At 41.2% G+C, this 15,436-nt stretch overlaps 1 protein-coding gene across 2 annotated transcripts in view; it reads right to left on the bottom strand.

Moving 5' to 3' along the window:
* Window positions 1-683: 683 nt before the first annotated feature.
* Window positions 684-15,436, bottom strand: part of LOC113037243 (tudor domain-containing protein 6-like) — a 29,438-nt gene continuing 14,685 nt past the window's right edge. The window contains exons 2-16 of one of the 2 annotated variants that reach the window (XM_026194121.1): window positions 9,425-15,096; window positions 9,102-9,181; window positions 8,203-8,265; window positions 8,070-8,124; window positions 7,558-7,637; window positions 7,318-7,372; window positions 6,545-6,600; window positions 5,936-5,999; window positions 5,753-5,814; window positions 5,086-5,140; window positions 4,947-5,002; window positions 4,798-4,861; window positions 4,242-4,315; window positions 2,766-2,820; window positions 684-1,162 (exon numbers count right to left, since the gene is read on the bottom strand). In XM_026194121.1, coding sequence (XP_026049906.1) covers window positions 2,776-2,820; window positions 4,242-4,315; window positions 4,798-4,861; window positions 4,947-5,002; window positions 5,086-5,140; window positions 5,753-5,814; window positions 5,936-5,999; window positions 6,545-6,600; window positions 7,318-7,372; window positions 7,558-7,637; window positions 8,070-8,124; window positions 8,203-8,265; window positions 9,102-9,181; window positions 9,425-15,020 — 6,405 coding nt within the window. In that variant the 5' untranslated portion in view covers window positions 15,021-15,096 and the 3' untranslated portion in view covers window positions 684-1,162; window positions 2,766-2,775. Of the gene's footprint in view, window positions 1,163-2,765; window positions 2,821-4,232; window positions 4,316-4,797; window positions 4,862-4,946; window positions 5,003-5,085; window positions 5,141-5,752; window positions 5,815-5,935; window positions 6,000-6,544; window positions 6,601-7,317; window positions 7,373-7,557; window positions 7,638-8,069; window positions 8,125-8,202; window positions 8,266-9,101; window positions 9,182-9,424; window positions 15,097-15,436 lie in introns of both variants that reach the window. The other variant, XM_026194120.1, reaches the window with a different exon arrangement.

Below are 15,436 nucleotides of genomic sequence, written 5' to 3' on the forward strand. Positions count from 1 at the left end.
CAAGGTGTCAAATATAAGGCCCGAGGGCCAAAACTGCCCTAGCAAAGACTCCAATTCAACCCACTGGAGAGCTTTAGAAACACGAAGGACTGCATAGAGTTTGAACTTCTGTCTTTTCATGTGTCTTACAGCTTTTCCTGTTGGTCATTGCCATCCGTACCACACCGAAGCATAAGGACATTTTCTGTGAACTCATGGAAACTTTACATTCTAAATGTATAATTACAGGACAGTGTGAGCAATGAAACCTTTTCTGTAACTTTACAGGTGTATCATGTAGTTTCACCTGTCCCACCCGCTGTATGTGGCTACGATGTCAAATTAGTTTGATATCCCTGCACAGCTGGGTCTCCACTAATGTGTGACAACAGAACTGTTATGTTTGTTTATATGAAGCCACAGTCATCTCGTTGCACATCACCTTACTGATATTAATCAGTGTCCCATTCTATATCTAGATATCTCTATAAAAAGTAAAGATATCCATCTGTAGCTTGTAAAAGTGGTTTTTAAACACTGGGTATGTTCATAAAGCAACTGTTTCCAACACCACGAGGACGATGATCTAAATGTTTTACAGGGACAAACATGAAACATTTCCAAGACGTGTTCCTTTTTAATAAAATGTTACAGAAACACCAAAATGGAACTAATGAAACGGGGAAGCAAAACCATGACTCGTGTGCACTGAATGTTAATATTTATTGTGCCAACACAAATTTGCTTCAACTCGTGGATTAACACCAAATACAGATTTTTTTTTTCATGCATTTCACAACAGCCACTGAAACCAGAGCAAATAAACTCAAGACTCAAACATCTAAAGAATTGTTTGGCAGTTTATCAAAACAAACTCCTCATGTTTTATCAACTATTACCATATAAAGACTTTTAGCTTCGTGGCTGTTTGTTTTTAGAGGAACAATGAAATAAGCAGATCAAAGGCTATGAGCGATAGGACGATAACACACAAAGAAGCCAAAACAATGACAACACTGGCATTGGGCACTTAAAATGAACACAGAAAATGAACTGCACCTATCTGAAACAACACAAAACAATATGCAGTTACACTAATCTTCTATTTAATGTCCAAAACGAAAAGAAGAGGCAGTCACTCTGCCGGCTGCTGCTCAGCAGAACAGCTTTGACAGCTGGATTCCTAAAAGGAAGTTAGCAGCAACAAAGCAACAGTCAGCAAAAACGGCTTTTTGTCTCCTCCTACTTTCAATGGTAACGTCATACATCAACATCATAACTCATTCAGAACAAACAGACAGGTATCTGTATCTGCCCATGTTCCAGAAAGCAGGTTTAGTGGAAACTCTGAGATGAAGAAGCTCTGACAGAACGCCAACTTCAGCTCCGAGTCAGTTACAAGAGCAGCAGCGCGTGATGCTAACCTGCACCGTGACAGGTTTTCTTCAACACGCCCCGAGTTTCTGTGCCTGAAGCAGCTGACAGTTTTAATTCTTCATTCATACAGTTGATAAAGATTTGATATCTTTTGAAAGACTCAAGGTTTCTTTTAACATGGCTCAGGGACTGAGAGCAATCACTCAACACTGCAGACCCACTATCACAGAAACAAAATCTAGAATCTACAGCTGTGTGAAAAACAAAGTCGTCACAGGACTCTTACAAACCTGAGAAACCCTAAATCCACTGTCACATGTCTATAAGAGCAAAGGTTTGAGCTACATCTCAGCCTCAGTTGGAGTTCATGACAGTAAAACTACAGAAACACTGAATAAGTAGGAATTACTTGGAACGGCTGCCGGGGGAAAGCCTCTGGCAGCACAACTTAGGTTTGCAAAGTTACATCTGACTTTGGGCTGTTACATCACAAACACCCCGTACAAACTGTCACAGAGGTGGAAGGCTGAGGACAGATTTGTTTTGCAGCCACATGACTTGCACACTTTGTACTCACTGAGTCAACCAAACTTAAGCTCGACTAGAATTCAAGCACAGCAGCAAACCTCCAACAGAACGGCAGAAAAAGAAAAGAATCAGTGTTGCAATGGCCAGACCTCAACACAGCTGCAAACCTCAATGAACTGAAGCTTTGTTGTGAAGAAGACTGATCCAACATTTCTGCCACAGTGTGTCACAGACAAATGATTGCTTCAAGTAACTGCTGCTGACCACTGCTTCAACAAGCTGCTCTGGCTGAGTTCTGCAGTTTTAATGCTGCCTTATTTGAAAGTTTGAATCTCAACAACTTTGCCGCTGCAGATCACCGAGATTAATGTCTGATATCACAGAACAATCATTCTTTAAAGGAAAAGAAAAACACCCTCCAGTTTGGGCCACATAAGCTTGCTGTCATGTACACTCCCATCGGGTTACTGCTGAACACCTCATCTACCAACACACACAAAAGCCAAGTGTAAAAGTTGACTGACGAGGCTGAATAAAACCTCTTTTCTATTCATCGATCATATATTGATATTTTAGCTCTCCTGGTTTTTTGTCTGTTGGAAATTCTGGTATCGAGCTGCACTGAGTTGACTGCACCATCAGAGTTCAGTTAGACTCAGAGTTTGTTACACCTGCTTTCTGAAACATCACTCAGCTCCACACTCGTGGTTATTTATTATATTTTAATATGAGCATCAAAGAAGTTGAGGCACAAGAAAGTGATTAGACATGTTTGCAGAATAAGAAGCACCCAATGGCAGGCTCTTCATTTCTATTACTACTTCCTACTCCAATGGTAACATTGTATGAATGACCGGATTATTCTGGAGAACAAAACTTACCAAAACTGTCCTAAGGAGAAGGCAGTTCATCTGTCAGCACACTGTCATCAAAACTCTGGAAATGTTAAAAGGTTGAATGAAAAAACAGTAATGTGTGTTTGGTATTTTTTAGGCTAACGTGAGTGCCTTCTAGATACGTCGGTGGTACAATGAAGAGCACGTGCATAAGCAGTGTGCACTGAACATACTGTTAAATACCCAACAGAAAATGTAAGCACTTGCAGTCATGTGGAAAAAAAAACAAAACATTCACAGCACTCGTGCAGAAAAATGAAGCACACCTCATGATTGGACATCTTGTAGAACAACAGTTATCATGAGCAGCAAATAATTTTCTGTATGAGTGTCAGTCTCAGTATCGGAGAAGGATCCACTCGTCTTTGCTTCAGTTCACTGAGGTTTTTCTCTCAGCACAGCATTGTAACTGGGCTGAGTCTGGACTCTGGCTGTTCCATTTCTTTTGCAGATCTGCTGCTGTGCGTAGGGATCATTGTTCTGTTGCATGATCTAATTAAACCAAGCTTCAGCTGGTGGACAGACGGCCTCACATTTGGCTTTAGAATATTTTTATATACAGAGAAGTGCCAAAACTCCTGCTTTTACAGAGGTGCTCACACCTGAAGATAATCAGTTAACTCATTCACTGCCAGCCATTGGCAGTGAATGAGTTAAACCCATTGATTCATTCACTGCAATTGACGGCTATAGACGTCAATGGCAGTGAATGAGTTAATGAAATGCATTTGCACATTAGCACCTGGCTGCTACTTAATTAATAAGGAAGCAGTAATAGTGTTCTTAGAAATGTGTAGTCCTGTGAAAACTCTTCCACATGACTGCAGGAGTGTAGAAATACACGACAAGTTAGATGCTTGACTGTTGCTCCCCCTGTTAGCTGGCCATATTAGTACTTTTCAGTGCCAAAAAATACATTTTGTGTTTAAGATATTACACTGCTATGTTAAAAGCATCATAAACTTAAAAAAAAAACCCAAACCAAAAAAACAACTTTCCAGGAACATTCATAGCCTAAAAATGGTAAATGGCCTGTATTTGTATAGATTTACTAGTCCCTAAGGACCCCAAAGCGCTTTACACTATACACACACATTCACACACTGGTGATGGCAGCTACATTGTAGCCACAGCCACCCTGGGGCGCACTGACAGAGGCGAGGCTCTGTCAGTGCCGGGCCCTCTGACCACCACCAGCAGGCAACGGGTGAAGTGTCTTGCCCAAGGACACAACGACCGGGACTGTCTGAGCTGGGGCTCGAACCAGCAACCTTCCGATTACAAGGCGAACTCCCAACTCTTGAGCCACGATCGCCCCGCATAGCCTAAGGTCAGTGAATCATCAACCATGTGATATTTATGACAGATGTCTTTTAGGGACAGTCCTAAAACATAAAATATCAAGTCTCCATATTTAGATTTAGACTTTAAACTGAATTCATTCATTTTTACCTTTCTTACCTCATTTTGTTGGGAAGGTGGACGCTCCTGCAGCTCACACTCCTCCGTCAACATTTCAGCTTCCTCTTTTAGATCTGAAAAACAAGAATACATGAGTATATAATGAAACGTGTTTCTTGATGCACATTTATGTTTGTGAAATAAAAATGCTTTTCATTTCTAAATGACAAAAATGCATACACACTGCAAATGAAGGCTTACAACAAGCATGGTCCTAGTTTAAATGAATAAGGTCAGTGTATGTACAGCTAAAGCTTCAGACTCCTCTCAATGCTCTGTGTCAGACTGTACTTTCTCTTCTTGGCTCCATACAATGTTATTGAGAGGGGGCATCCATGCTGTGGTCACCTCAGACACACAGCCCTTGCTGTGGGTACAGAGGGTCCACCCACCTGCTGATGAAACCTGTTTGAAATGAGCAGCTGTAGTAGCTACAGTGGCTTGGCTCAGTGCAGGTTACACAACCTTTAGCTGAACTGTGAATCACACCAAGCTACTGTAGTAGCCCAGAATTAAAATACAAAGCTGTAAATGAGCTCTTTAATTTAAACAGTACCTCTACAGACGTCTGTCAAACAGATCTCTCCAACAAGACAGGTCACCTCTTCAACAAGGCTATTCTGCACAGGGATACAAACAGTGTGTATAGTCTCTGCAGAGATACAATGTTACATTTAAACCTCAAATTGGAAAAATATGCATTACCAAATCTGGAGATTTAATAGCTGTGGAGGTCTGTGGCTCAGCATCAGATTGTAAAGCTGCAACAGAAAATATACAGGAAATGTAGCCCTATGCGTGTTATGTAATCAGATCTGATATTTAAAAAGCCAAGATGACACACCAGAAAGTGTATCCTCACAAAGACACGACGTCTCATCTTCGGTTATCGAGTCGTCCTGAAACAAAAAGATCACACTCATCACTTTAAAGCCCGCTCCAACAAACATAAGCAGCTCGTGTTCAGATTAACATCTGCTACATTTTCACTGATTCTTTTAGTTTCGTTTCAAGTGATAAGAAGTTTCCTGGCCAAGTACATTTTATATGTGCAAGTCGTTAAGCCTTAAGGGCCTGGTCTTATTTAATGAATTTAGGGCAATTTTAAATGATCTGGATCCAGTTGCTTCCTGATAGCAGACAAGCACTTTTACTGTTTTTCTTTTTTTTTTTTTAATTGACACCAAAGTTTAAAATTGTATTGGTTTCTGTTTTATTTTCATTTATATTGCCTCTACTAAACTGGTCTACGATTTTGATGTGTGTGCAACTAAATTTATGCAAATTGTGATGGTTCTGCTCTTTGTTCACCAGGATAATCTCATTAAGGGGTCTCCCGCTGAAGAAGTTGTACTACTTTACTGTCAGGAAATAGAGAGACAAGAGAAATAAAGTGTTCTACAGGGTCAGTATGTGTCAGATAAATTTACCTGTGAAAAGCCTGATCACGTATGAGCTATACAGCTGCAAGACATTGTTTAGTTACTCTGAAAAATCAACAAACAAATTACCGTTTCCTCTGCTGTCACACAGCTCAAACAGTCTTCACCATCACCACTCGGCTTTTTTTGCTCTGCAGTAAAAACAAAAAAAAAAACAAAACTGCATGCATATCTAAAAAGAGGACTTCACAGAGAAACTGAATATTACTCAGAAGCAGTGAACTGTACACTCCCTGATCTGAAGTCTGATACCTGTGCAGACATCTGTTACGCAAGCCTCTTCAGCACAACAGGTCACTTCTTCAATCTCATCACCCTAAAAAAAATAAATAAATAACAAAAATAAATCTTGGTGATTAAAGTATTTGTAGTCTAATTTTACAATTCTGTAGCTTCAAATCCATTTCTGCATGCGAGTATATTTTGTAACCTCTGCTTGTTTTCCGTAGCAAATCCCAAATCAAAATCTGTGCTTTAACATATTTTTAAAATAGAAATTCAGAACAATGTTGAAATTATGTTTTACACTTCAAATTAGAGACTACACAATCAATATAAGAACTGCACACGGCAAAAAAATAAATACATTTTAAAAAGCCGATCTGAGGACATCACACAATATTTACTGAGCAATATATCCCAAGCCATGCATCCCATGAACTGATTGCAGATTTTGTTTGGTTTTTAGCCTTGTTGGTCAATGTGTTCTGCGCACTGTCACCACAATATCATTTTTTATTTATTTTTTTAAATACATGAGCAGTTACATGTCCCTGGTGGGACAATGCATCACCACTTAAAAGGCAGTTATTGGCAGTCAGAAGACAGCGCACATACAGACACACTCCACTATCTAGTTACCTTCTCCAGCGAGGACACCGTGTACGTGAGGGGCTCACTGGCAGCTTCGTCAGCGTCTGCGAGATCCAAACACAGACAAGCCGGAAAGAGTTTTAAATGGGGAATGATAGCTTACTTGCTTAAAAAAAATAACCACATCATTGGCATATCTATACTATATTGCCAAAAAGTATTCACTCATCTGCCTTCACCAACATATGAACTTAAGTTGCATTCCAATCTTAATCCAAAGGATTTAATATAATGTCCGGCTACCCTTTGCTTGCAGCTAAAACAGCTCTTCCATCTCTTCCACCACAAGGTCTAGAGTCTAGTGGCAGCATGCTTTACACCACTGCATCCAAGGACCTCTGCACCTCAGCATCTGCTGGCCCTGCTATGCGATTTTACATGACCTTCCACTGAGCTGCAAGCTGAGCTGCTGTCATTTCCAATCACTACTTCGTATTAATACTTAGTAACGAGGACATTTCACAACTGAACTTGTTCCACAGGTGGCATGCTAACACAGTAACACACTGGAATTCACTGAGCTCCTGAGAGCGACCCATTCCTTTACAAATATTTGCAGTAGCAGTCTGCCAGCCTAGATACTTAATTCTATTTGCATGTGACCATGGAAGTGATTGGAACACTGAAATTCACCGATTTGGATGGGTGAGTGAATACTTTTGGCAATATGGTGTACTGTTATTTTCATGCGAGGTTCATGCTTGCAGCCTTGCATTTGAACTTAACATGTAAATATCAAACCTGGCAAAATCTTATCAAACCTGAATTTGGAATGTTGAGATGAACCAAGGACTCCTCATCGCTCACAGAGTCACTCTGAAATAGAGCAGATTAATCTTTACTCACCTGAGAGTTCCAGGTGGGACTATATCAGTGTAGTAAGAGCATTTTACCCTTAGTCACAACAGTAAATAATCAATCTGATATTTACTAATCATGACAAAAGCAGAACTGCTTAACATCTATACCAATATTACGGTATATCCTCGTCCCCAGCATACCTCCGCTTGTGTGGTAGCACATGGAACCTCTTGCTGACTCATCCCATCTCCGGCCTCACTTTCCGGTTCTTTGGGAGCACCTTTGTGGACAATTGCACCCATTTATACCCCATATCATCAGCCTGAGACATTTCTCAATACGAGTACTTGTGAGTACTTGTGTTCTTTTGAAACATCATCAGTTGTGTTTTCTCTCATCAGTAAAAACCATGACAAACTTTCACACCTTATACTAAACTGAATCAATTTCAGATTTAGTCTTCTATAGTCTTATGAAATGTAGTCAACTAAAACTAGACTAAAACTAAAAGCATTTAGATCCTTAAATTATGTCTAAAACTTAATGTTTCAAAAGACTATGACTTAAACTAAATCAACGCTGTAACTGTGGCCGTCAGCTGGCCAAACTACAGAAAGTAACCCTGTTGTTTTTTCATTCCCTTTCACTTTAAGCCTTTCAAAATGAAAAATCACCGTATCAAGAGTTGGATGACAAAATAAGAAGCACTCACTGCACAACTGCTCCTCAGGAGGCACAAGGGAGGGCAGCACTAATTCAGTCGGAATCTGAAGAAAAGAACAAAGTAAACAAAATGATGTCCTTGTCAATGTTCTAATAGTTGAATCCAATCAAATTTCTTGTACCCGTTTTGAGACTTCAGTTCCTAGATCAGTACTTTCCATGAGACTAACAGCGTTCCGCGGAACCTTGAGAAAATGGAAGATACCAATATGTACGTATGTGATCAACAATTTTAAATTACAGAATGACGCTTTAAAGTAGGGCTGTGCGATATGACTAAAATCTCATATCCTGATATGACATTTCTCATCCCGATAATGATATATATCACAATATAGTGCATTTTCTGTAAATTCCGTGAATCTTGGGCAACTCGACTTGTGTGAAGTGTTTTCATGCATGAAAATATATATTTTTAGTTACAAGTTGTAACGGACGCCATTTTCTTTGTGAGTATTTATTACATGGCGTAGTGCGGGGAAAAGCCTGTTCTAACGTTTGAGGTGTATTTTGAGCATCTGGCGGTTCTTTTTGGTTCTCGTCCATAAACTCTCACCGTACTCTTTCACGTGATTCGTGCGTAGGTGGTAGAAGAGGTTTGTCGTGTTTGAGTCTGAACTGGGGACCAGTTTGCAGCATAATTTGCATCGTACAGTTTTCTGGTCCGCGTCAGACTTTTCCTAACCAAACCATGTCTATGCTACATGTCTATGCCCCTCGTTTAGAAATAAGGTCCTCGATTTGTTTTGACTGGTCCTTCTGTTTGGAGCTAACTGGTTCTGCCTCATCAACGGCCATGCTGGTATTCTCTGTGCCTGCATGGTGGCCATCCAAACGATGAAAAAATATTGCCGTAAACGGTTTATTTTGCGACACCATGAAACAAATGATAGTGTATAATATGAAATTATAGATGTTTTAATTTTATCATCCGATATATTTCATCATATCGCACAGTCCTACTTTTAAGGCTTTTAAAAAGATCATCAGTTTATTTCGACATAATGAAGTTTAAATCTACCAATTTCACAGTTGTCCTACGGTTCAGGGAAGTACCACTTCCTACAGAAGCTGTTATTCCATCTTGGTTTTGGGCTAGATCTGGAAATAGAAAAAGGAAAATGCAACACATATGAAATCATTAACTTGCATAATAACTGACAACATGTGAGACTCAACTCTGAGTCCATCAGACTCCAGCAAGCAAATGTAATATTATTACACAGGTATTTTTCCAGAATGACATGGCATTCATTATGATTTGAGCAGATTTGAACTCAACCATATTGTGTGCTAACAAGGAGAAAAACATTTTTTAAAAAGAGAAATTAAGCTCTTTCTTACCAGAAACATTCATGATGTCAAAGCTGTAGGAAACTGCGTTCATCTCTTCAAGTAGAGATACCTTGTCAGTTCTTGCAGTTCCCTCTAGGTCATCTGTTGTCTCTAAAAGGTTCTCATCCACTGGAGAACTTGAGACGTTGGGCCCAAAAGCGTCCATTACCAAGGCTTGCTCCTCTTCAGGTTCTTTGTTAGTGTCCTCCATGTTAAAGTTCATAGTCAAAACCTTTTGGTCTTTGTCATCTTGGTTATCAAGTGGTGACAATATACTTTCATCTATACCACTATCACCAGGAAATCTGTCCTTGATCAATATTGCAGAGGCTTGGACTTCGATCTTCTCTGTGGAAACACTTTCTTCTTGGATCCCAAAAAACTCAAGATGAACTGAATCTTTAGAGGACTTTGGAGTACTTAATTTTTGTACCTCATCTTCTGTGCAAGGCTCAAACTGATCAGTGCTGAGCTCGTCACTGTTGTCTTTCTCAAAGTGGATATGAGATTTGTCTGCTTCTTGGGTTTTGGGATTCTCTACTTGATCGTCAGGTACCACAGACTCATTTACAGATGAGTCAGTCTGCACTGAAGCTTCATCTGAATCAGGCAGTTCATCTGCTTTGGCTTTATTTTCGGTTATGAAGCTCTTCCACCAGGTTTTCATCAACTCGTTTATCACCTGACCTTCGCATTCCACCTGCACAAAGATTGTTCCTGTAGCTCTTGCTAGTTTTGTGACAGTCAACTGCAACAGTTTAACATCTATGAGTGCAGACAATTCAACCTTTGCTACACTTTCCCAATATCCACACAAAACATCAAAGCCTTCAAGCTCGCACAAAAATGCCTGTGGTGGAATCTTCAACAAGCAAGGTGGCATTTCTCTCACATCTGTTATGCTGACTCTAGTCTTGTTTCCATAGTCTAAAAAGAAAACAGAGAGCTCACCCTCATTTTTGTCAATGACCTCTGCACGATACCAAAACTCATCGTCTAAAAAGCGAGCAATACATAGACTTCCAGGAACAAGAGCATCTGGATCAATATGGTTCTGACCTGCTGAATTCTCAACTTCTGAGAGACCTAATAAGATCTCATCATGTTCTTCTGAACTAGCAGACTGACACCAGAAAGTCTGATCATCATTTATGACTGTGACATAGGCTTCCAATTTCTGCCCCTCAAAAAGGTCTTCCAGAAAGTTATGTGGGGAGCAGTGGCTCAGCACTGATCTCTCTGGCACTTCTCTGATATCAGATACCTGGGATGGCTCCTTCCTTTCCTTTACTTGCTCAAGTTTCTCTGAAGTGATTTCAGGATCTACAGTAGGCACTTTATACGTAACCTTCACACCATTGTCTTCAAGGTTAACTTCCCACACAGACCCAATTTTCCTGACAAACTGGCACTTGAACACTTTTTCTCCACTGCTAGAAATCTTTTCTTTGAAAGCAGACACCACATCTGGATCAACTACAACCTCTTCCCCAAGACCAGCAGCATCACTCAGCATACAGTGTGTGCTGTACATTGGCAGCTGCAAGAATTTCTCGTGGAGTCTGCCCATCTTGGAAAGTGGAGTCATGACTGTATTGCCAAAATCAACAAACTCAATGAGAGCCATTGCATCACCATGGAGTTCTCTTACAACTGCTCGGTACCATGAGGAATCATCTGCGAACTGTGCTTGAACAAGGTCACCTGGTAGCAATTCTTTGAGCCTGTTGGTTTCTGGAGTTGAATTGGGGTCATTGAGTTTTTCTACCAGGGAAAATATATGATCCTCATCCCTTACACAGTGCACATAGAAACTTAATGGGCTGTTGCAATGTGACATGTAGACATCTGCTACCATACCAGGTGTGACAGAATTTGAGGGCAAGTCTGAAAGTTTAGGAAGCTTTTCAGCAATACTTTCCTTTTGGGATTCTGTGCCATTTACTGTTGACTTGAGTTTCTTGGTATCTGTTGGAAGATCTGAAGATCTGACATTGCCACCAGCAGATGACTGCCTTTGCTGTGGAGGTGTGTACAACTCTAGTTGTGGACTCTTGATCCTTTGACCATTTTCATGAACTGACTTTGTTTTGTTCCAAAGTTTCATTTCATTAGATTTCCTGTCATCCCTTAAAGTAAAAGGAGGTTTTGAAGCAGAGAAACTGTTTTTCTTCAGGAATTGTGTGTCATCTTCCATTTTTGTGGTCCGTTTTGTCGTCTTTTGCAAATAACTCGGTGAAGCCTCAAAAGCTCTCCGACCATGGCAAACAACCTGGCTTTCTGTGTGCATCTCAATCTGAAACTTTTTCTTGAGCTTTGAATTGATCTGAGTGTTTCCAAGATAGAGCTCAACTAGCACTTTCCCATCAGGTTCTCTGGCCACTACTAGCGCTCGGAATTTGCATTCTGTTGCAGTTGTCTCAAACCAGCTGTTCACCTCACTGGAAACATTCGCAGGGACATCAGAAAGACCACACACCACTGCTTGCACAGGTACAGACATGATGTCGTTTGCCTCTCTGGGAACTGGGAGCAAGTCAGATTTATCTACTTCAATAGTGTCCCCGTAATCCACAAAGTGAACCAGGAGTGCTGGCTTTGTGGCCTTGATCTGCCCTCTGTACCACTGCCCATCAGTATACCTTGCAAAGCACAGAGTTCCAAAGACTGCTGGAAGCTTCACATTCTCAAGCTGACGACAAAAACTGCTCACTTTCATCTTGAGGTCATTAATCACATCAGCATTCTTTTCAAGCTGGCAGTAGAACTGATTGACATTGTTCACACATGTCACTGTGACCTCTTCCTCCATCCCAGTTTTGACACTGTGTGTTGAGTAGTAGTATGTATCCAGATGAAAAGATGGTCCCATAGCTTTTTTGGGAGGTGTACCTTTCATGACATTTACCATACTAGTGCAAATACTCTCAAATGGAGTTTCTAGATCCACAATGTTGAAAACAATCTTCTGCTCACTGCACATGACAGCATATATGGTGCATTTCAGAATCACAAAGTTGGAAGCAGCCGAGTCCACAAAGTTTTTAAACCTTTCTACTGCCTCTTCGCTCCACTCAGTTACAGCAGATGTAGGGTCATTGGGATTCCACAAACTGCATCGAAAAGCCTGACCATGCAGAGTAAGAAATTCTGGGCTGATTCTCCTCAGGTCTTGGAAGGAGACTGTCTCTGTCTGGCCATAGTCAACAAACAACACATCCACATGAGCAGTTTCATGTTTATGAATCGCAAGGGCCCTGTACCACAATCCGTTACCAGGGTGACGAGCAACACAAGCCGTTTCAACATTTGGCTGAAACTCACTGCCTGCATAGTGTGCCTGTATGTCATCCATGAGCAATTTCAAGAGTCCTGCATTATAAACTAGCTGGCACCAAAAGTCGCTTGGGCTCTCAATGAAGGACACATTGACATCAAGGACACTTCCGATAGGAAACATGTGTTCCTTAAAGGTAGCCATTCTTCCTTTTTTCTGGCTAAGGCCAAATATGTTTTGGACTTGGAGAGCCAATCCAGTGTTCTTATTCCCACATAGTGGGCTGGCAACTGGATATTGTGTGGGAGGCGTAATAGCAGGATGCATTGTGTCTTTGCACTGCCCTGGTTTGTCAGCCTTTTCAGCAAGACCAGAACTACACAACAGTGTACTGACTTGTTGTTCTCCCTCTGCTTTGGGATCTGTCAGATGGACAACATAGCCACTATCATATTTGGCCAGTACATGTACTTTTAGTTCTTTATCAGTTACTGCTTTTCTGAAAAAGGCAGAGGCACTCTGACTCCATCTCCCATCTTTAGGTCTGACACCAGCCAGAGTACATTTTAGTGCCAATCGTGGCAGCTTTTTGAACTCAGCAGGAAGTATCCTGAGGTTTCTCCTATTGACCACTTCTGTATTTCCATAATCAACAAAGAATACCTCGACCTGTGTCTCACCAACTTCAGTCACAGTTGCTCTGTAGAAATCACCATCTGCTGCTTTGACTGCACAGTAGAGTCCAACAGTTGGAATTCTAACAGATCCTTTATTCAGAGAATCTTTGTAGAGATGGTAGATAGTATCCATTAATTCATTCAACTGCTTTGTATAGTTTTGCGTTTGGATGTAAAACTCTGATGGGTTTGTTACATGCTGAACAACTGCCACATGTGAGGAGTTTAGCAGGAGAACTTCAGCAGGCACCCTCTCTGCAACTGCTTTCCCTTCTTTTTCTTCCACAACTTCTCCAGGAGTTAGCATCGTTCTTTCTTGCTGGGCTGGATGCGGTTGCCTGTGTGCTGTGTTGCGAATAGCATAATCTTCCAGTGTTTTTTCACAGTCCAGCAAACAGCCCTCTTTGGAACCAAACAAGATGTTCATGTTTGTATTGTCATCTCCATAAAGAGTGACATAGTGAACACCCTCTGAGATGCTTTGGTACTCAAATTTGGCAATCATCGTCTTGTACAGCAGGAGAGACTTGAGGTAGTCAATTTGGGTGGTTGTCCATCCTACCCCTTTGTCAATAACTCCATGGAGAGAGCAGATGTAGGTGACAACTGGCATCCTAAAGAACTCTGCAGCCAGTGACCTTACATTCTCCACTTTAACAAACTCTTTGGTTCCACTGTCAACATTCAATACTTCCACCATGTTACTGGTTGGAAATACCTGCTGTAGAATAGAGCGGTACCATTTGCCATCACTTCCTCTTGCAGAACATGGAGACCCAATCATATCTGGGCCTATAATGCAATTGGGCATTCTCCCTTCGCAGCTCTGTGTAAGCTGATCTGACAGTTTCTTCAGTTCTTGAGAGAAGACCTTTAACTGGCAAAAAATCCTCTGTGGGTTTGTCACTTCTGTTACAACGACTGTCTCTACAGTTCCTCCCTGTAGCTCTGGGTACATGAACACCTCTTGCTTGCGCAGTTGTTCAACAGGTCCCACGGACAGCCGTTTGATCTCTGGAAAAACTTCAGCTCCACTATGGGGCTGCACTGACTTCAGGACAAAGTCCTGGAAGATGTTTGGGGATAGTTTCTTAGCAAATCCCATCTCATACATTTGTTTGGATATGCAAGGTATGTGTAGGAGGAATGTTCTGTTCAGGTCTAGTACTTGCTGCACATGTGCTGAAACACACTTCCCAGTTAGAGATTTCAGAAATTCAAGCGCCATTGGGGACCATTTGTTCTCAAGTGACAGTGGTAGCACATTAGCTAGCACACAAAACTCCACTTCAGGAGGCAGTTGGAAATGCTCCTTTTTACTCCATGCAAGCCTACTTGTGTTGGCACGGCATGTTGTTCCTTTGTCAATGAGGAACACTGTGTATTTCGAGCCATTACTTGAGACTATGCGAGCCCTATACCAAATACTCTCAATCTGAACCAAGCACTGGTCACCAGGTTTTCCTTCCAGTTCTTGCAAAGAGTCCCCAGGGGACTGGATGTCTTTGGCTAGACGTTCATACTCTGCAGTCCTCTCCAGGCTAAATTTTCCCCAGAATTCCACAAGTACACAATAGGGATGCACATGGACCCTGGATATGAGAACAGTTACATCTGATCCTCGTGTAGGGAGTCCTAAGATTGACGACATTTTGGCAGTTTTATCAAATCTAGCTACCCATGATTTGTCACCTCTCAACACCGCTGCATGAGGATCTGGATCTTATCTGGAAAACACAAGAGCGCACACACACACACACTAAATGTAACAACCAGTGGTATAAATTTGACGTTGCCTCATTTGAGTTATCACATTCACAAGATTCTTAGAAAACTTGACCTCTGACCTTGAGATTTGCCACTGAGATTTGAACTTCTCCAAGATTTTTTAGCAGATACATACATGGTATGAGTTTCAGAATCCTGAAACTGAATTCAGAAGCCCCATTCTTGAGTTACTGCATTCACAAACTTGTGTCCACGGCGTGGTTATATCACCTACCCCTAATTTATGTAGTAGAGCAGCAGTTCCCAACCTTTTTTGCCCCATGAACGGTTTAATGTCCG

The sequence above is a fragment of the Astatotilapia calliptera genome, chromosome 15, assembly GCF_900246225.1.
Source record: "Astatotilapia calliptera chromosome 15, fAstCal1.2, whole genome shotgun sequence".
NCBI classification, from domain to species: domain Eukaryota; kingdom Metazoa; phylum Chordata; class Actinopteri; order Cichliformes; family Cichlidae; genus Astatotilapia; species Astatotilapia calliptera.